Here is a 23,284-nt window from a genome sequence, read left to right on the forward strand (position 1 = left end):
ATATGGAGCTGCCCAGCAGCATCACAAGGCAGCAGTAGGTGCAGCCTGAGCCCTTGCTTGGCTGCAGTGGTCCTGTGCTGCTCTGCGGTGCAAGGATTTTGCGTCTAAGAGAAGCTTTGACTACGTGCGCTGCTCTACTCAGACCTCAAGGGGAGGTAGAAGCATGATTAACATAACTAAGCAAGGGCAGGATGAAGAGCATGGTTAGCACATCCCAGATTTCATGAGAGTCGCTCAAGGTTAAGACTTTAAAAATACCATTCTAGCAAACACTGGGCTATAAGGCATCACCTAGATATTAAACTTCCATTCATTGCAGCAGAAGTTTACTCCTGATGTGTCTGTTCTCCCCCACCAAGCCCTAGGAAACCATAAAGGATCTGGTTCACACTGCCAAGCAAATGACTGGCAGATAACTTAGCCCAGCGTGGCATCTGGTCACTGTACCCAGGAAGAGAATTTGAAAAAGGAAGGCAAACAGACTCAAAGGTAGCCAAAAAAGTATTTTTTTGGAGAGCAGGCAGCCAGGCAGAGTATGGTCAGCACAACATTTGAGCCCTTGAATTGCAAGCAGCAAAAAACCCAGTTCATTTCCAGCCTCAAGTTGTGTGTATTAGCAAATACAGTAAGCGTACAGCAGAGTAAAAAGCAAGGAGATCATCTTTGCATGTTGATAAAAATCATCCTCCTCTTCCCCAATTTTTAGGCTTGACTACATGCTTGGAAGCCATGTGAAAACAGTGACTCAAGAAGGTGTGTTTTGGCCTGTGTACCCCTGCAGATACCATTTGAGAACCTTCACCTTCCGGGGGATTACTGACCAGACAGTTGATCTTGACAGCCGGGATCACATTTGCATAGTCCTTTAAAGGGTTAGTAACTGGTGTGGGCAGCTCCTTCCCCTCCTTACCCTAGCTGACCTACAGCAAAACAAATGTAATGGCTAATAAACATTATAGGTACCTCATATAAAAACTTCATATTCCAAAAGCCATTTTCCCAGCTAGAAACGCCCAAACTATTCAGAGGAGGGAAAAAAAAGCTGAATTGATCCTCCTTAGGCCATTCATGTCATGCTCTCTCAAAGTGCTTTACTCCCCTTCTTTTCAATACGCAAAGCCTCCCAAAAAAAGCCACCGTTCCCACAACAGGCTTACAAAAAGTGTTTTGTTAATTGTTACCACACTGCAAAATCAACCTCCCGGCCTTTCTAAACTCTTTAGGACTACAGGCTTGTTTATGATAGGAATAAACACTCTGTGATCATTTTGGTCACAACTGCGCTACTGGGAAGCCCTACCAGCAAAAAGTCAGCAAAGAACAGTAACGCTGCATTCACTTTTAAAATATTTGCTATTTTAAAAGTGTTGCTGAATTATACAAAAATAAACGGGCTGATTCTTCTAGCTCATTATTCATTGTATACTTAAAAAAAAACACAGAGGAATTTTGAAAATAACTCATACTAAGCTCCTAAAGAGAAACTGCACTCCTCTACGCAGTTGCCTTTATTGAGGTTAATTCCTCATGTGGCTATATCAAGCGAAACATAAATCCTATTAGCGCTTTTCCTATTTGCTTCGACAAATGAACTGCAGGTTGTAGTTTGCAGACATGGTTTTCCACATAGACCATTGCTCCAGGAAAAATACTGCAGTTCACCAGCGGTTTTAACAATCTCTAGACATACGAGTGCTGGTAATAGGACTATCATACAGAGAATTTTAATCTCTCTCCCCCCACCCCAAAAAAAAGTGGTCTTCCTCTATATACCTATTCATGCCACCACCTGCCTGCCTTGTGGGTAAAGCATTATAGAAAACCATCCTCTGGGATGAAATTATGGAGGCTGATTAAAAAGACAGTGTTTGGTGTTTATGTAACCTGCCTCAAACTTTCCAAGTTTCCTACACGCCGCCTTCTATAAACTTGTATGTTTTGGCTTGAACATTAACTTACACGAAACACGTTCTACACGTTACTGGAGAGACTTAAAAGCAAAGCTGCTTTCATATTGAAGTCCTCTAAACTCTTAACTATATAAAAATCATGACCTTGGTATTTTGAGCTTGCAGGATCATAATACAAAGTTGCACACAGGAAATTTTGGTAACTAGAGCAGAATTTAACCCCCAAGTCTCAGCCAGCACTCCAAATAACACGCTTACTGCCTCCCAGAGGAGTGACTCCCCCCCCCCCCCCCCCTACCGAGCCGTAAAAAATACACTACTTGCAATTCTACATGAAAGATAATGAGATCCACGGAGTCACTTTGCACCAAATAACTGGAATTGATAGTGTGGAATAAAATGAAATCACACAAGATGAAAAAGACTTCTTACCACAGACTCCTTTATATGCAATCTGTGTATACCACTTGCACATGGTATGTTTCACAATCAGTGAGACTATGCATGGGAGGATAAATTTACCAATAAAGTCTGAAATTAAACAAGTAGAGCACACCAGCAAATAAAACAGCAAACATTTCCTTTCCAAATGTGCAAACTGTGAGAATTAGGCCCTAATCGGGACAAAGCTGAACAGAACTCTTTTCCAAACAACCAGACAAGTATTTTTATCATATTGTGAAAAACAGTGTTACTTTACATCACTCTGCTTCTAACCTTTTTCTTGTCATTTGAACTTATAAAAGAATAGCACGAGTTATATGTGTAGTCAGCAACACACCATTATTCAGTCATCCAACAAAGGAAACCTAAAAAATTTTCATTAAGATTGAAACCTAAATAATTTTCAAGATTGAATTTGGATGTCCTTTGCTATCTGACAGACAGAAAGCTGTACCAAAACCCCTCTCCAGAAGGTTACAGCTTAAAATCATTGGAAAACTTATTTTAAACACATTTGCCATGTCAACGGGGTAGGAATCTACAGTGCAGCAAAGTAACCTTCCCTGTTATTTCTCTCTGTAACCTCTTGCGCACGCTGACTGCCATCCAAACCGACAGCATCCCTGGCACAAGATTTATGACCCACAACTTTGACTACCTCAGAGAAGGAGGGAGCACTTGTTAAGACTACTCCTTAATTTAATTACAGAGAAAGAGCCACCTGCAGCTTTTTAACTGATTACATTGTCTTATTTTCTCAGTCTCTCCCCAAATATCCTGAAAGCTCCCCCATGCGCTTCTTTGGCTTCTCCACCTTTACACTGTGTGTCTGTAACTGGGGGGGACCCAGTAGATCACCAGGGAAGGGGTCTCAACACTGCTGCTCACCACAGGTCGCTAGTGATGACCTCCGAGATGCTAGCAAGTTCAGGTTTGTAAACTCTGTTTCTTGCACACTTCTATTTGGTGAACCAAAAAGGAGAGAAAAAAAAAATAAATGTTAAACTCAATTTGCATTTCAGACAGATGACAAAGTTTCCTTCTGCTCTCATTTAAAGTCAGTATAAATGAAGCATCATTTGATTTATGTTGCAAAGGGCCATCACTGCCCTCAGCTAAGTGTCTCCCTCCCCTTTGCTACCTCCTCATCCTGTTCTTTGCAGAATTTAAGGGTTTCAGGTCATTCTGATTGTGGGCAAGTTATGCTTGCTTGTCTAACGAAACCCTTTTAAATCCAATTTATTTCTGTAGAAAAACAGGCCATATCCAGGAATATATATCCCTTAGTGAAAAAACCCAAACCCTCCGAATAAGCAGTTTTTCTAAAGAGGCAGATATAGTGCAGAACAATTACCGAGGTAATAAACTGAGACCACAGCCTAGCAACCAGAAACCTCTTTTTGTAAAGTTTTACGGAATAATAACTTAAGGGGAAAAAGAAGGAGCAGAGCACAGCGCATCTATTCTTCGTTTCTGTTGTAGTTTGGAACAAAACACCAAATCAGATGTTTCCGGGGCTGTAGCAGCATCCCATCGCTACATTAATTGTCTAATTTGCACCACAGTATGATAAACAGTCATTTTTAAGTCACCTGACGCAGCCCATGTCAGACAGCAGGTATGCCTGCAATGACTCTTCCCTGCCAGAAAATGCCTGGCTTGGTAAGGCGCTATGCCTGACTTTCCAAATCAGGCAAGGAAAACACAGTGAATGCTGCAACAGTATCCACTACAACTAATCTACCCCGGTAAACAATCCTTTATCTCAACACCCGAGGCATTTTGTTGGGTTTAGATTTGTGAAGATTTCTCCTAGAGTGTCAAAGTTTAATACTAATTTTAGAATATGTAATTTAATATGAATTTTCCTGCCACTTACATGAACTCTGAAGTCTGTGAACTTGATCTCCAGCTTCCAAAGAAATGCTTTAATTTCCAGAAGTGTCCAGATACAACATTTTTAAGAGGCATCAAGCATCTCTAGATCAAGAGCTCATTTACAGCCAGAAGGGTATTTTTGGAATTTGCAAATTATCCTGGGGGAGACGACCTCAATTCTGATAGACTGAATTATTGAAAGACCATTGTTTACAGAGCAGCACAACAGATAAAAGGAGGAAATTCATGTTTTTAAACAGTCTATACATGAGAACACATAGAAAACGATCCAGCTCAGTTATCACTTGAGCCAGAGAACATAAATCGGGACCCAGGAGGATAGAAATTCAAGGTTAAGCTGATCTGAACAGAAGCTATACAAAATTTATCGGCATATTAAAAGAGACTGCACTACCTCATAGTGGGACGCTTGCCAAAGACAAAACTGATACTGAGGACAGAACCAGGCCACTGTAGGGATGGATCCTTTCTCTTCACTGTTCTCTGTATCAGCACTTCTGCAAGTAAAAGCAGTGCTGCTCTGGAAGCGTGTTACGGCTTCTTGAGCCGAGTGTGGAAGCCGTTTCTGAAGACTGCCTGTTTCAGCAACATCTGCGTTCTGACGTTACAGGGCCCCAGTTCTGGCTTGCGTGTAATTGAGTCTCTATTGGCAGAAAGTTTGCTTCACTAAAATATTACTTAGCAAAGTAATCTGGAGGTAGACGATGAGGTGGTGATTTCGGCATTCAACTGCCAGTCTCCAGCTCTACCGCCGAAGTTTAAGCTCATCTGACTTTCTCCGAAGTCTCCCTCCAGCCGCTAAGCAAAATGTTGGTGATGTCACACGCAGGAGTGGTTCCAGCTGCCCAGGGCCTGTCTCTACCCAAAACATCAGCTTTGTCCTCACATGGAGCGCTCGTCAAAGCCTGGTTAAGATGCTATCTAACTTTGCTGTAGAGCAGTGTAACGCAGCAGTCACCATTCCCTACATATAATAGAAATTTAAGACTCAAATCCTTCTGTTTACCCAATCCCAAGAAGGTATTTGCATCCAAATCTTTACTTTTCAGAATGCCGCCTGGACACGAGGCATTTCAAGGTTGAAACAACTTCATAAAGCACCTACTTTACAGAGGGATTCAGTGTAAACAGGGACAGCTGAGACAGATGCTACAGTGACAGCCCTAACTCTATTTAGAAGACCTGCTTTCATGTATTTTTTTGCTATTTTACACAACATGGAACAGTCTCCAAAGACTGCGACTGGAAGAGGGAAATCTTGTTTGCTAGACATCCTTCCCAGCAGTGGGAACGTGGACTACATGCTTTTCTCCAAATCAGGAATGACAATAAATAAAGGACTTGAATCTCTTCCGAGTTTCAAAGCACAAGCAGAACCACCTACCAGGTCTAGCAGCGCTTGCTAAATACTTTAGTGCTCTCGCCAGCCACTACCTGCCCATCACTGCCCCCAGCTAAAAGTCTCCCTCCCCTTCGCTACCTCCTCATCCTGTTCTTTGCAGAGTTTAAGGGTTTCAGGTCATTCCGATTGTGGGTGTCTGATGAAACCCTTTTAAATCCAATTTATTTCTGTAGAAAGGTCATATCCAGTTTACATGCTCTGCATCTACTACACTGCAAAAAATCCACCACGAGGCTCCAACTGAAGATCAGCAAATATTAATACAGTATATTACTGGGTTTGCCTATGTATGGAAAAATCTGCATCTGCGGTGCTTTGTACCCACTGTTACTCAAAACTTCAGAGAGAGGAATATGTTTATGGAGTGACATGAGCGATTGGGGATTTATCCAAACCAATGTAAAGAAAATCTATGACCTGTTTTCTCCCTGTTTAGTTAAATGGACTTGTATTAAATTTTATTGTCGAACTGAACCAGCAACTCAAAACTTTTCCAATAATTTCTTGCAAAATAGCCTGCAGGAAGCATATCTGAAACCTTCTCAACTGTTGTTTGGTTAAAAGAGGATGATTAAAATGGAGTCCCAGAGGGTACATCACAACAGAAATACTGTTGCAACAAGCACACAGGAGACTCAGAGGAGAATAGAGCTTAAGGGGCTGCAGCTTTGACAATCCTCTTGAAGCAAGCTTTATTAAAGCATTACGTGATTTGGCAACAGCCTGTTGACATTCTTTTAATTTCAAAAGTGGCCTTAATTTTATTTCCTTGAAAAGTAAGACTCCTGTTCGCTACGGAGTTCTCAGCCATTCCCTTTTCATAACCTGTTTCACAATCCACGTTCAATAGAAAAGCATTGATTTGAGCCTCGGCGTTGCAAGTTTCAAAAGCTGGGTGCCCAAATCTCGGTTCTGCATCTGCAAGTCTCCACCACTAAAACCCCATCCAAAGAGCTGAAAGGTTTCTTTTTACCGTAAAGAACAGGCAATTGCCTGCTGGAAAATTGCCCTAGTGGCAATGACTTCATAACAAAGAGCACGGAAGCACTATCATGTTTCATCTGTTATCACTATGGCAAAATTACCTCTCGGTCAGAGGTGAGGGTCAAACTCAAATTCTGAACAGAAAACCGAAACTCAGATGGCTGTTGAGCGTGCACGTGCATTCACAGGTTCACCTGACATCTTGTTCTCCTAAAGGGTGTTTAGACAGAAGTATAAAAAGACATGGGCTTTGTAAATTTGGCTGAGAGTGTACGTGGGAGGAAAGCAGATTAAGAGGAAGGGTTTAGGCTAGGAAAGAGGTTGCGTAAAGGTGCGTGTTTAAAACCACTCAATTTTAGCACATTTTCAGGAGGCCAAAGTCTGCCCCTACTTCTCCCATCCTTTCCCCACTACCCACAGGAAATCTTAGTAAGGGAGCACTAAAAATACAGGGATCCTGCAGTTCCTTGAGTCCTGTATGTGCCCTTACAACTCCAGAGCTGCCCTTGAAAACAGAAGAAAACCTATAGGTTTGCCTTGGCTACAGCAAAAAGCCGGGTCCAATATGTGTGGGAGGGAAGAATTGCAAGACATAAAAGAGAAGTAAAAGCACATTTACAATAGACTGAAAATTTTAAAACTATTGTCTGATATGCAGATTAAAAACAACATAAAAAAATCTTCTTATAATTTAATATAGTCCCATAATCAGTTCAGCACTATTAGCCTGTAGCAGCATTTCCTTGGGGCAGGAGAGAACAAGAGATTTGGGAAAGGAGAACAGAGAGGTCAAAGTACTCCTGAATCATTCCAAAAAGTTTAGTCTCTCTTAAACCTTGGCTACTCAAGATAAAAAGGAGGCAGCATACTGGACAGGAAAGATTTACTGGTAGAAAGAAGCATCTACATAAGGGTAGAGATGTCCATTTCCTTCTTAGGGAGTAATTATTTTTGGAGGCCTCAAGCTCTTTCCACAAATCACAGACTAAAATATCTATTGCTGCAGCAAAAAAAAAAAAAAGGATTTGAAGAGCAGAGATGATGACAAAATTAAAAATTGCTTTTAAACCTCCATCTTTCTATAAGAGCTGACAGTCTGCATTTTTATACAGTTTGCTTCCTCTTGCAGCGTGCTTTTTCTATCGGTCCAGTTCTCAGACCTATTAGCGTTTCTTGTGTGTCATATATGGTCACTCACACTAACCTCAGATCGTGCAAGCTCTTGAAAGAAATACTTCTGAGGAATCAAAAAAGTTTTTTCACATGCAATTTTACTCTGAACACTCTTTATGCTAGGGGGGAAAAAGTATTAACATTCCCATAGTACACAATTAAAAGATCAAGGATTTTTGTTAAAGATTTGGAACAGAAGACAGCACCAGAGCAAGTATGAGAATTATTTTAGAAGCAGATTCTCGGGCAGACCTTATTCAGCCAAAAAAAAAAAGAAAAAAAAAAGGGGAACAAAAAATTACCTACTGCTAAGTAATAGGAAACATGTTTCATGCTATGGGACAAGCCTCTACGTTCCTTTGCACTCAATGTCCCTTTCCTAGTAAGGCTATTCATCCAAAGCTAAAGCCAGCACGAATCCTCGTGTTACCCCAGCTGAAAATTTGCCATGCGTTATCAGTTGTGCCTCTGAAGGCCAGATTCAGTGTTACTTAAAGAAAAACAGAACATTGATATAAAAAAAAAGCTCTGTAAGGAACAGTTATTGCACAACTACCAGACCACGTGGCATTTGCCTGGGTATGAAAATAAAGCACATGCTCCTACTGCCCCCAGGATTAAAAATCTTAATAGTTGCATAGCACCTTTCTTTTAAAGGTGCCTTAAACGCATCCTTAACCAAACCTTCCACTAAGGAGGACGTGTTCAAAAACTGTGCTGCTAGTGATTTGAAGTCAAAAGATATTTTATGTAAGCGATACATGATATGAAAGCCTGACTTGCTTGTTGGTCATAAAAAAAAGTACAGTAAAATTAGTCTTACACAACCCCTTAGTGGGCATAAAATTAGTCAATAAGTAAAAAATGATGGGTGGGGAGGTTTTGTAGGGCAATTAACGTGTGCCTCAGGCACAATATTTGCAGTTTTATACATTCCACCCCTTGAGATCTGAATACAAACTTTACATGATCTTAAAGACTAACTTCAAAGCTAACAAGGCTGAAAAATGTATTTAATTAAGTGTTTATTATTCTAGGTCTCCTGGATCCACTGTAAATTCAATTCTTGTCCTTAGGTTAGCCGTATTACAGTCCCCTCTTGGGACAGGTCAGGTCTCAAGCCATTAATTCTTCCAAGGAGGAATTCAGATCCTGCAATTCACTCTCAGCCTCAAATGGAGCTATGCCTGGGAGCCCAGATGCAGCTGGATCATACAAAAATGTAACTTTGAGAGTCAAAGAGCAGGTTACAGCAACTCAAACATTTTCTTCCTGGTAAGACAAGGTCAGGTAAGTCATCGCTCAACCAGTAAGATGCTGCTTTGCATAAAGACAGTTATAAAGACATATAAAAACTGGTTATAAATACATATAACCTTAGCATAAATGTAACCTCTGGCAGAGATGAGCAATAAACTCGACTACTTGAGCGTAGCTGAAATAGTCAGTGCTGCTTTATGTTGAAGAGTTTCCTCCGTCTGCGAGAGTTTTTCCAGCCAGTCAGCCTTTTTTCACTTGAATTACAGGCAGCTTCTAAAAGCTCTTCCAATCCCTTTGTTTCCTTCTCCCCCACCAGATCTTTAAGGTTTTTGGACTTCCTTTGATCTCGGGCTTAGCCTTAGGAGGACTATCCCCCTTCCACACTGAATTGAGTCAGCAATTGATACCTTAATTCCTTTGAAGACACATACCTAAAAGCTAACTTATCTGTAACATTTCATGCTTGGTTTCTAAATATGTCTCCATAATCTCCTCTTTACCTACGTGCATTCTTCTCAGACAGGTATCAACGCTAAATTTCAATGGGGAGATTTACTACTTCCTACTAAAAGTTCACTCCGTAATACTAAATCTCTTCAGCATAATGAATTCTCAGCTACCACTTCGGGATTTCTCAGAATCAGCAGTTTGAGTTATTGCTTAACACACTTTTTCCATACTGGCAATTTCACATGAACTAGATTTCAAGACCCTTTAAGCATGGTCTGCTGAGCTTTAGGCTAGAAGAATTTTGAATGCTAGATAATTTTTTTTTTTTCTGAGATATTATGTCTAAATGCTTTAACGGAGCCCAAACCCTTAAACAGCTTTTCTGCATGTATGAGACATGTTTCCTACGTGTCTCATGTCTCATATGAGACAAAAGCAACTACAGTATTTTGCTGATTCGAAAGCACATAATGAGAGAAATAATTTCTTTTCCAAACAAAAATAACTTATGGTATTCTGCTCTGCTTAGCTCAGCCTTTCTCTTTATTAAAATCTATTAATTAGCACTGAAATATGTAGTTTCCAGAAATGCTATTCCTTAGTGTCATTGCCTAAAAATAACACCACGCTCAGGGTTAAGCTTAAATAACCAACGTCAATATTTAATGCTAGACTACCTAATGTTTACTACGAGAGCCTATGAACTCTCACGGCAAAACAGATAGGCACTCAGATATGAAATGCGTAAAAATCAAGGCTATCCCTGCACCCTACCAGAGAAAAATCCCTAAACTTAAGTGACATTATAAAGGTAAGCAGCACATGTAAACTTTTCACGTTTTTCCTTACGTAAATGTACATAGTTTCTTTTTAAAAGCACTAGTGTAATATATTTAATTTATGCAGGGGAATGAAGAACAGTTCTGGTGCTGACAGTCACTTCTGTGCCTATTAACTATTCATAAAACACTCAATAGCATTCGAAAGATCCTTTGAAGCAACAGTAAAGGCTTGGCAAAGCTTTTATCATATTAAATATAAAACGTGAAACTTCATGTTTGCAGCTACCACTACTCATTAAGCAGACAGCAAGTTTTTCATGCTGAAAGCAGCAGCCACTCCAAGTCACAGAATACAGATTTTTTGCCTTCCACAGTCCTAATGAAACAGGCACACGGATCTCACTTTTCAGAAGACCCTAAATGGATTTACTGGTTGCATTACCACTCAAATTGTGCTTGAATTACAACTGAAATAATCCAAAATTACCAAATTTTGTTATTTATTAATGGTTTAAAGTGTTGTTAACAGAAGCCATGTATTGTGATTTCACTCAACAAATTTCTTCAAAAAGCTGTTTCTTTAAGTTTACACTAGTTTCTAGTCACTAGTTTCTCCTCACTTTTATTCACTTAAAATTCCTTGCAAAATAATGTTTTAAATGTATCCAAATTTTCCGTGAACTGTTATGAACTGGAAGTAGTTTTAGAGATTTAATCCTTGGAAGCCACATTTAATGACGGAACAAAATACACTGTCATTTATAAACAATAGCAGGGATTTTAATTCCCTCTCACAGATAAGCAGCATTAAGTACCAGATGTTTCAGAAGACAAAGGCCTCATCCTGCTCCTATGGACTTTATAATACGTGGCTGAAATGTGAGAAGGGAAGCAAACAGTAGTGTTAATGCACAGAACATACCCAAGGGTAACATGAAATCACTCAGTTTCTCAAAAACGTTGGACTGATGAACATGAAAACCCAGAGCGCTGACAGTTTATTTTCTAGTAAAGTTTTAAGGGTGGCTGGGAGGAACTGCAGATTGAATGGGTCTCTAAAAAAGGTTAATGAAGATTTCTAGAGATCAAAACTTGTGAAAGTGCCAATTAATATAATTTCATCTGGAGTCACCCTGCCATGTTTCATATTTGGCATGTTTTTATACCCTCTGAATTCTTCTAAACAAGTTAGCTGCTTCATTTTGAATTCTTACTGCAGATAGCAAGAAATCAAAGAGCAAGTTAGAATAATAATAAAAAAAAAAGGCAATATATATTTGGCTTGTTCTTGTTGCTAAGCTACTAAAGACCAGTTATGACTACACGGCTGTTACAGATTTGTAGCTACATTTCTGCAACATCAATCTAAGCACAGCAATAAAGACAAAGATTAAAGTCACAAATCAGAACTTATTTTGGTAGGGGTACAGCAACTCCAGCAATTCCAGACCTTCCCAATTCACAGTATCCTCGATCCAAGCAGCTCTCACTGCTGCCGTCGGTTCTTTTGTTAAGAATTCAAAACTTTAGGAAATTTAAACACATTGAGAATTCAACCACTGTTGAATTGGAAAGAGACTATCCAAAAGACTACCTCCTTCAGTTGCTGAAATCTTGTGGCTTACGGAACAAGTAGGACAGGTCGTTGATCTGCCAAATTGTAACTACGCCTCTGATCCAGGGCACACAAACAGCTAGGAAAGTCAAATACCTACGAGCAGAAAGTATGTAACATCATACTAATGTGCCTGAGGTTTTAATGATGGTATCAGATAAGAATCGGAGATTATTTCAGCGACCAAAGTTTTCTCTGAGATACAGAACACAAGCACAGACTGTAAAGCTTAATTGTTAATACTCAGCATATATCTGTAAGGAAGAGTCTTTTTTGCATACCCAAAAGGCTTCTGGTTCTTCAATTTTTTATTAGCAAAGTTAGTTGGTTGAGTCACCAGACTTCCCCATGTGCCACTTCTCAAAAATAGTTTCTCAAGCCAATTTAATCTCACAGAAAACAACTAAATGTTGCTTTTACCAAAACAGTTCGACAGCTATATGCAACCCCCTCCAGTGAGGAATAAATATAGTTCATGTTGAGGCGGACAGATGTTGAGGTTGATAAAGGTAAACAGAACCATGTAAGAGGTAATTACTAAACAGGCTAGATAAGTCACCCGTGAATAACTTAACCCTTCAGTGAATCCAACACTGTTTATTCCCCTGCTGAGGGAACATGAGCCAGAGCACAAAAGATTTCAATTAGTTCCCAAAGTGCTAACATTTTTAACCAGCTACCACCATTTCTCATGTCTATGGCATGGAACATCATCACTGCATCCCCACAGTCTTTTGCATCGCTTTGTCGATTTGCCAGCTTTTCTACAAGTGAGAGCTCTTCTCTTCCCTTCCCCCCAATCCCAATGTTATTTTGATGACTGGGGTTAGGGAAGGAAGGGAAGAGATATTTCTCAATTATCTGGAGGAAACAGATCTGCTAGAAGAGCTCATAAAAGAAATGTAAACTAGTAGACTGGTCAGTAATTAAGAGGATGGTTTATTTATACTGTCTGACCTTACTTACTCTATGGTAAGGTAAAGTCAGCTTAGGCAGCTATACATTTTAAACATCCCAGTGCTAGCAAAACCAAGAAAGCAAACAGAAAAGTACAGGACAGTTACAAAACTGGGGGTCTTCTCCATGCAAAGCAGGAAGCAAGTTTTTGCATTCACGGTAGGCAGTAATTGAAGGAATGCTGCTAGTACAAATGAATTAAGTCTCTAAATCTCAACTTACCCAAAAGACAAAACCTCAAAACAAGTTATGGACATTATAAAGATTGCTAAATGAAGTTGCATGCGTTTTAATCAGCAAGTCAGGTGAAAACTCCTATTTGGCGAACACTTATAATCTATTTTAACTATGCCACCAATAGATTCAAAAAGGACATCTGATGAGCTCTGAAAATTAAAATCTTCAGGAAAACTTGGAGGCATAACCCATCAGCATCTCTCATGGCACTAATTGCACTGATTACTGACCCCTCTGTTGATTCAAAATAAACTGACTGGTAATTTCATATGAAAACTCATTTTTAACTACAGGAAGACTGCATGAAAGAATTTGTACATTGCATGCTCAAAAGTTCAATCTCTTATGCCCTTTTGTCATATCAAAAATAAAAATGTTTCTTTTGAGATGCTAACCTTGAAATTTTTAAACAATGTTGTAAATAGTATTCAATGAACATTATTTTAGAGACTCAGTTGAGTGCTTCTGTTTGGCCATAACTGAGCACGCCGTAAGGCACAACTGCATGTGTAAGTCAAAGCAAACATTAGCAAACATATAATATACATATATTATATATACACTTATATGGTGCACACACATAATTGATTTATTCACTCATGGAGCACATTCAGTCCAGTACTTCCATTCAGTTTCATGTAATATCTTCTGAAATCTGATAGAGAACATGATTTTCTGGATTTGATAAAGGTAATACCAGATACTGTTAATACTGTAAGCAGTTTATTGGAAACCTAATTACAGTACTTACCATGAAATTTAACAGTCTACTCCTATTCTAAACCCCATTAACCACCACCCCCATTATTATCTAAAGCTATTGGTATCATGGTTTAATCACATGTATTCATGTGTTACGAACTAGATAATCATATTTCACTAGTAGTTGGAAAAGCCAATTTATCTGTTTATTCTAAAGTACTGTAACCTGAAGCATTTCTCCATAAATGGAAAAAAAAAAAGCTTCACTGCAATCCTTTATATATAAAGTCTAACATTGTTTCTAGTTTCTAGGACACTTATCTTTTAGTAAAGAATTTTAGACTTAAATCAGGTTAAAATTTTTACAGAGGGAAGTAATATTAGACAGAGATGAATGCATATAGAAATCCTTCCCATTTAAATATGGTCACACAATTGAATCTGTGGCACAGCCAATAACAAAAAAACCACAACAAAGTCCATTCTACCTTGTGTATTTTTAGTTGGCAAACCCCACTCCCCTCTTCCTCTGACTTCAATCAATGCAAAAGGATATATAAAGTTTCGATTAACAGGAATGAGAATTACTTACCAATTTGTAACAATACGGGTGTTACCAAAGCTGTTTCCATGGCATAACAAAATTCCCTGCCAAACATTACTGCACCATGCATCACCCACAGGCGTATTGGTATCCGGTCTATGGAACCTTCACTAATGGTCTCCTCCCTACTTTCATTCTCCTTGTTTTCTGGTTTCTGAAGCTGTGCCACAGGTAGATCTTGAACTTGCATAGATTCCGAGTCAGCATTCTGGGGAGCCATTTTCATTACCATAAAAATATATATATATATTTGTTATATCTATATAAATAATACTACCATAACTCCACGAACAAGTTAGGGTGTCTTCTCTTTCAACTTCTGTTCCTCTGGCAAGAAATGCTTATATTCCTCTTGTACAAACAGGTATCTTGCAACTTCTTGTATAGATATAAGACATTAAGAACGAAAAGCTATTTGGTAGGAATTTCAACATATGGCTTGTTGATTTACTGTGAGTTAGAGTTAAAAATCCATAATTGCCATTCAGTTAATACCAGTTTCATAATTATTATTGAAGAAGTGCTGAAGTTGTTATTCTTGCTACAGAGAGGTGGAAAGGCGACACAAAGAGGTGCTCCACTGTTAATCCCCATCGAGTGGCTGATTAATCTGCAAACAAAAAGCAAGCATTTAAAAATTTCAATAGCGTTTTTCAGGATATTGTGCCCCCCCCCGCTCCCTTAACCATATACCCTATTTCCTGCTTAATGCTTTCCCCATTGTCCTTGCCTAGTGTAGGGTCTTTTATTCCACGTTCCCTCCTACTCCTGGACTTTCCATTGAAATGCAGTTGCTCCTCATATTTAAAGGATGCTTAACTGTACTCCTAAGTTCCTCCAGCTTGTGGTCCTACATGAAGCCACAGAAGAATAATCAGTGTATTTATCTGAGATCCTCGGAACATCAGCACAAATTCTGGGAAATTTAATGCAGGTTCCATTTCAGAAACAGCGTAGGATATTCCAGTGCTGTGCCAGGAAGATGATTCATCGATTGCCATTTACTCACTGGCCACACAGACATCTCCGTTTACACTTTTGGAAGTTGCCAGCTATTTTGCAGCAACCACCACACCATCTTATAACAAAGATACTCCTCAAGCAAACATGAGCAAAAATAAGCCATTAGGAATATAACTTTGAGGATTTATATTTAAATATTTAAACTTTTACAGAAGATATATACAGCATATGGATCCATCTTCACTTTCTCCACATGAGACCAGAGCATCTTACTCGCACATCCTATGAAGCTTCTGAAGTCCATGAAAGTAGAATGGTACAGTATCTTCCACCATACATTAAAATTATTAAAATATATTTCAACCAGGTAAGACAAGCTTCTCCTGTATTTCCCCGTCAGTTATGCCACAAAGTCTAAGCAGATGTACGTTCTGTATCACGTCAATCAAAATGAGTTTAAACACTTAAGAGAAAAAAAGAAAGCATTTTATAAAAAGTCAGATTACATAAGGTTTGTACTAGAAGGATGCATATGAACATCTATGCACACAGTGCGACTGAACTCATATACCACGACAAAACCCCTCGGGGCTACAGTTCCACGAGATGCTGCTTTGGCAGCAAAGCTGGCCTAAGAAGTCCCCACGCTGCAGTTCACTGCCCCTTCAGTTGTGGCAACAAAAACTCTTTGTGGGCTAGAGCATAAACCAGATCATTAAGCAGTGAACCTAAAAATGAGCCTTAAGAAAAAGATGACATGTTTGGGGTTTTAAAGCACATCACAACAGCAACTCTGTTTCAGTGTGACCTGACATGCTGTTCTACTAGAAGTGCTGCACAGGAACATCACCTTCAGAGCTCCCTCCTGCTGACACCCTCCTTCGAGCTCTACCCCCAGCGGTTTTATTGCATCTATTTTGTTCTTCCAGTCAAAAGCAACTTTTTTTAGTCTGGGCTTTTTCTCCTCCCAGGCTCCCCAAGACTCCTGGAGTTCTCAGATTTGATTGCCTCAGTAACAATTTAAGACTATAATTTGCTTTAGAGGTAGTCAAACCTTTAAATGACATCAGAGAAGTTAAAATAACTTACTGAATACAACTGCTATAAGCTGAGTTTTAAGTTCCAAGTTTTAATCTGTGAGTATTAAATAGCTCAGAACAAAAAGGACGCAAGACAGCATTTCTCCACCCACTCAATTAACAGGAGGAGTTGAGATGCAGTGCCTAAGGTTACTGAATTATGGCACAGACAGGTACTTATTCAAGTTCTTCATAAGCACTTTGTTTGTGTAATGCTTTTTCTTTCCACTAGTTGGGGTTTGGATTTGCTAAGCTCCTGCATGCGTCAGAGTTCATTTTCCTCCTTCCCGTAGTTAATACAGTGTTGAACTCGCGCCCAGAGGGGAAGGGATGATTTTGTTCCCTTGCTTTAGTGTCCGAGGTTTCAACTCAATCCTTGAAGGGATATTAATTTATCATAAATATGAAGTTAAGTACTGTGTGTATTAAAAAAACATGCATCCATGTTTCATAACACAAGTTCTGGGTGAGTAAAACCTACAAAATACGGGTTCCAGAATGGGAGCAATTATTTTAATTACAGACGAGTAATAAAATGTTTAATCGCTGGCAGACCTAGGCAAAATTGCATTCAGTAGAAATTAAAAGTTTACGTATCAGCTCTTATTATTCAAAACCATTCAGAACATGTGTGTTGTATTACAGACTAAGAGTCATGGGTAACACTCCTGTACAAGATGGCTTTAAAGTCTCTAGCATTTTCTTATGCTTAATTTCCCTTCCTGTCACTGTCTGTGAAGGATTTAACTCAATTCCCTAAACACCTCATTTAATACACAGTTACAGGGTAGCAGAATGAGGCACAGAGAGAAAGGCAGTTCATCACACCAGAACGTTTTATGATGCACCAGGGCAGTCGGCATACGCAAGCAGGATGACACCAGGCTGGGAGCATTTGTCACTGGAAAGGATAAAGAGGCAGGACAAAAGATGATATCTGAGATTTAGCCCATTTGAGCGAGACTCTTAAGGGATCACTGAAAAAGTTATTCTTGAAGTGGAAGATGATGGGGAGTGATCAGATAATTTAAGAGATGGGAATAATGGATGATAGATGGAGGTAGACTTTGAAGTTGTAATTGACACAGATAAGAAGAACAGTATATTTTAAACATGCCAGAAAAAGCACTTACAGTATTCAAGTGCAATAGCAAGAGGCACAATGGACAGGTTTTATCTAAAGGAACAGAGAATTACTGTTCCATTATGCCAATTTTGTGGTAAGCATAACGCTAGTCTTCCTGCAGCACTTTCATCTGACTCCAAGTGCATGCCTAATACAAGAGCCAGAGAACAAGAAGAGCCTCTCCGAAAGGTCTTCCAGTTCTTTCGTAATTCCTGCTAGGCTGTGTTCCTACTCATTTTAGACCCATCCAGATTCTGCTTCTGTTTTTTCCAAGTTAATTTTGAATTTGGCAAGTTTGAATAGTGGCATTCTTCCTTATCGAAAAGGGAGACAAATTCATTTACCTGCTGGAAGCAAATGTTCCAGAAGCTTTTATGCAGCACAGAACTCCAAAGTAAATGGCATCTAAAGAGGAGTTGGATTAAAGTACCAAAGAGGGCATGCTCCCATGTCTGCATCTAGCACAAATATTTTTTATCATGTTTGTTGGCTAGTAAAACCAAACCTTAATTGACAATAATTTTTGAAAATTGTAGTTTTGAATATCCATGGTAATTTTCAATACAGTCCCTTTACTCACGCGGTTCAAGCTTTTATTGCGGAGTCCAACTGAGAAACAGGACATTATTATTATCATTTTTTAACAAGTGTTGAATTAGGCTTACATTTTACCTGTTATTCAAGAAGACTAGGTACTAAGAGAGCAAGCATCCCTTCCTCAAACAGATGTCAAGAGGGACAGTGGCAAAAGGTTTCAGAAAGACAGTTTCCCTTTCATCTGTACCCTTCTGACCATCCAGCCATGTAGCAGCTAAACAAAATGATTTAAAAATGTAAACTGAGACAGTACTGATCTCAGGAAGCTAAGACCACGTCCCCCATTCTGCCATGCACTCTCACTACACCTTCCATAAAGTTTTAAAAGGCATTTTCATGACTAACAAAAAATAAGGAACTAGAATGAAGAATTGCAGTCACAGAAAGGTGTTCAGGTTGAGCACTGTACAAAGGTTGGGTATGGAGAGAAGTTTAGATACAAAAATACTCCTAATCTTGCAAAGTGTATGTGGGAGGAGGGGACTGATTACACCAGCTCTTCTTCAACCTCATTGCACATGTTTTACTTTGACCTCTGGCTATATTGGGAAAATGACAAAACCTATAAAGTGGTAGTTAATATTTCAACAAAACAGGCAAGGAATATATTCTGGAAACTAATCTGTAAGCAAAATTTTATAAAAGCTGCTCAAATTGCTAGTAATCTTACCTGTTATACTTTTACTATCTTCTATCTAGGCATAAGTCATAACATGACTATGCGAAGCACAAAACAACATTACAGGCTTGACAAGGCTATATCACAATAATCACGTGCCTCAAATGGGTAGCATTCAGAGAAAAAAAAGCACATGAATCATCGAAGAACCATAGGAAAATTACTGCCTTTCTTTAGGGTTTTCCAAAGAAGAGGAAGAGTTACATAGGTCATATTTGTGGCCCATAAAATTCAGGGGTTTTCTTTTCCCTAGCAAGCACTAAGATGCTAGAGGTGCACAAAAAGCTCACGCTAGACAATTATGCAACAGAATGCCTTGGGCAAATGGCTTCTATCACACTTCTCAGAGTGTTTTGCAAGTTTAGGACTTAGGGGTTGGCAAGAAGTGTTTTTGCATTTGTGATACCATCATCTGGAGGTCAGAAGGTTGGTAGTACACCCATCAATCCCAAAATAAATGGGGTTAACAGTGATCCTGCCCAAACCTTTTAAGACCAAACTATTTTTAATGCATGTTTCCACATATCTCTTGCTAATAAGGAATAGGAACGTACTGTTTGACAAGTAACTAGATTTTCTGAACCAGTGCCAAAGCGTATGACTTTAATTAAGCTATGGAGTATGCAGCAAGTTTCAGGTAATCACACATGTATTAAGCAGTAATAAAGCCTGGCAAGCAGATAGCTAAATAGGCACAACTGGATACCCTGAGAAAATTTCAACTCTTTAGGAGGGCTTTCTTCCTCTGAAGCCATTAGGCAATCCTTGAAGCATTCATTGGTGTAAGAAACAATCAATTTCAACAGGGTAGGTGTGCGCTAGTTACAAAATCCTAAGTCCTGAAGGGAAAAATAAGCACGGCCTGAGAAAAACTGGAATGAACAAACTGAAAAGGATGGAAACAGTTCTGTCCAAACACTATTGAATATTTAAAGGAACAAGGGGATGACTGAGCAGAGGCAAGCTACCCCCTTCTCTCATCTTGGTCTTTAAAGTGTATTGCATTAACTTCCAATCACTTATCTAGCCATCTCTTGTCTTCAAGATCTGCCTCTTCCATTATCGTTGCCTTCTTTTACATGCAAGTACACAGATTGATCAAAGCCTCCTCCAATCATAGTGAAGAGCTGCATTCAGTTTTGCTCTACAGGAGCTATTTTCTTGCGATGTAGGAAATATTCTAGCTCAAACGAAGACTCTACAGACAAAAAGAATTCTACCTTCTTGATGCTGAAAGGAAAGATGAAGAGACACCTTGATCCATCATGGTGTGCAAATGTCTTTCCATTGTTTACCACTAACTTCATATGGGAAAATAGCTAAGAACAAATTCTTACAGGATTTAATTAGGCTTTAATGAGTCTGATCACAGCTGTCATTGGATGCCTAACAGATCCTAATGTGACATTCTGCATGACACATCAAGAAAACCATAAACAACAAAAAAACAAGGTAGGTGTACTTCTGCTTCATGAACTATTCAAATGTTTGATTGGAAAAAAGAAGTGTAGAGTCCAGAAGCTGCCAGTCTAATAGGACAAGATTTTTTTTCCTCCCAGAGTCTTACACCTTACCCTCCTTCAATTCTTCAATGAGGACATCCCACAGACATAAACGCTACTAACCATATTATTTCACCTGTGAATCATGTTAGGCTGCAAGCCTATAATTGCCCAGTCATTCCATTTAATTGTCAAAAACTTAACTTTTCTGCCAAGTTGGTTCATGCTAAGGTTTCCAAGTAATCTGGGGATCTTTTGAAAAGTAATCTAGACTGATTTAAGTATAGCTTTAATATTAGCATTGGAAAGAAAGGCATTCTGAGTTTATCTGTCTTTTCCTCAGACTAAATAATGTTTGGCTGAACACTTCCATCCCCATGTTGCAGACAAACATCACTTATTATTCCCTCTACGATTAAATGCAAAATGGACACTGGATTCTGTTTCAGCATCTGACTGGCTTGCAAAATGATACATCGTTTGGACTTGTGCTTTTTCAAGAGTAAAATGGCATTTGTCCAAGCATAATTAGTAATGTTTGGAGTTCAAATCCTCCAATGCTCCACCACACCAATAGAGCAGTGTTGCTGTGAAAGAGCAGCTCTTATAGGCAAGGCTGTCCTTCATCCCTCTACCAGCATGGCCATACCACCTCACCAAAACATCTGTTCTCAAAATACATTAAAAATTATTCTGTAAGACACCAATCCAACTGATTTTGTACAGATGAATCCCCACGATTAATTTTGTTCTCTCATAGGGACAATAAACTACAGAGGTAGCAGCAGCTGAAACCAGATAGATTCTTCTTGCAGTACAAAGCCGATCGTAGCTTCAAATTATAACAGCAAACTATACTTTTGCTGGGACAGCCTGTTTTGCATAGGAATATCACCTAAAATACGTTACCACCATATTGTACTGCTTACACTATAGGTTTCTCAATCCCTTTAAACTGGCATAAACAAGTACTTCCTCTAAATGCAGCACTGTTCTTCCTTTTCTTTGCCCCTGGTTCCTCACTCCCACCCCTTCCTGCACAGCCACATAAGCGGCTAAATAGCAAACCAGACAGTGTAACTGATCTAGGCTGAAAACTAAGCTGACAAAAACCACCAAAAAAAAATCCTTTCTAAAGACAGGTTGGTTTTATCTGATTGCATGGCTGCATGGACCCGTACCAACATAAATGGGGGAAGGGAAGAACAGGGGCAGGTAGAAGTATTGCTTTGGGTAGCGATACCCAAAGCCAATGGGAAATTGCAGCTCACATAGAGAAAAGAACTTGTCGGTGGATCCCCACGGCTACAAGGTCAAAAAGCAGACTCACCTGCCCAGCTCAAGACGCCTCCTTTTCAGAAGGCACAAGAAGGATCTTCGGTCATGCTGTGAGAGCTATCATGTATTCCACCTCCTCAGACTTGCCAGATGCAAGGCAGAATACCACTTGCTTAGCCAACGGGCAGCTATTTTCTCCCTGGTTGTTTTGCGGCTCTGTTGCTAATTATTAGCAGCTGTTTATAGTAACAGAACTGGCCACAGGGGAAGTTTCTTTGGCCCATGTCAAGACTCAAGTGTTCAGCCACTGCAGGAGGAAGCAAAGCATCTAGAAAACATACCTGCAGTTTTTGGCCCAGCTGGACAAATGCGTGCAAATACTTTACTTGAAGTTCAGCAAAGGGGCTGTATCCTTCCATGATCTAAGTAAGTTGTTCCTTCATAAAAGTTTAGACTCAAAAAATCCTGTGACTTTCTAAAAGCACCATCATAGAAGTGAGTCACGAGGCCTTTGGTTCTAAAAAGGCAGCAATTATTGGCAGGTAGTTGTTTAAATTCCCATTAAGACTTCTCACCTAGTTAAATGCAAACACAGATTTCTAGCTACTGCTTTCTAAAAACAGAACTGTATTAACCCTATCAGAGGGGGAAGGCTATACTTGTTCAAGAATAATTAAAAATAAAAAAGTGATTATACCACATATTACTTAACAACAGTCCCATACATAAGCAACATTACTCCAGATCCTGAGAGGAAAGTTAACCTCTAATTTAAAAATAGTCTTACATTAAACTGGACTAACCTGTTTTGAATCACTAAAAGCCTGCCAAAGGAAAAATGTTAAGGCTAACTGAGTGCAATAAAGAACCACATTTGACATGTCCTAACATTTAATTCATCATTCAGGTAATCAAAGGCATTGAAACACAACAGCATAAACCACCTTGTTCTACAAGGACACCATGCCTAAGCAACCCTACGACTGACACTGCATGAAGGCTTAGATGAGATTTTTAACAGGTTCATCTCAAAACCTGAGATTTAAAACAAAACAAAACAAAAAAGCACTGGAACCAGCACAGTGCTTTTGCATCATGACCTACTTTTGTGGCTACCACACAATTTAGGCCACTGAAGCAAGGTCTGGGAGGGGGGAAATCGTTCTACAGCATGTTGTGAATGAAGACAACACGGAGCGATCCACCTCACACGGAAAAGCAGCATTTTTCTCTACTTCTTGCAACGCAAACTTTTGCCTGCCGTTGGGACTCTTCACACACTGTAATCCAGTTGATGTCTTTTACAACCTCTGTCTGCTGCTGTTTAAGCTGAGACATAACGTTTGGAAAATATACTCATCTAAGAGAAGCAAATGATTCGGGCAGCTCTCCTACTATTAAGGCCAAATGTCTGACACCCTCAACTCATAGAATCATAGAATGGTTTAGGTTGGAATGGACCTTGAAGATCATCAAGTTCCAACCCCCCTGCCATAGGCAGGGACACCTCCCACTAGACCAGGTTGCCCAAGGCCACGTCCAGCCTGGCCTCGAACACCTCCAGGGATGGGGCCTCAACAACTCCCCCAACAAATCCATAAAAATCTCCAAACAACAATCTCCCCCAAAATATAAGAGCAA

At 39.4% G+C, this 23,284-nt stretch overlaps 1 protein-coding gene across 1 annotated transcript in view; it reads right to left on the bottom strand.

The window, feature by feature from the left end:
- The window catches only part of SLC45A4 (solute carrier family 45 member 4), a 64,854-nt gene that overhangs the window by 19,408 nt on the left and 22,162 nt on the right, over positions 1–23,284 (bottom strand). Inside the window, exon 2 of the mRNA XM_082499611.1 lies at positions 14,408–15,029. Within this exon, the coding sequence (XP_082355737.1) occupies positions 14,408–14,651 (244 nt within the window). The 5' untranslated portion in view covers positions 14,652–15,029. The remainder of the gene's footprint in view (positions 1–14,407; positions 15,030–23,284) is intronic.

This window comes from Vanellus vanellus (genome assembly GCF_965231255.1).
Source record: "Vanellus vanellus genome assembly, chromosome: 2".
NCBI lineage: Eukaryota > Metazoa > Chordata > Aves > Charadriiformes > Charadriidae > Vanellus > Vanellus vanellus.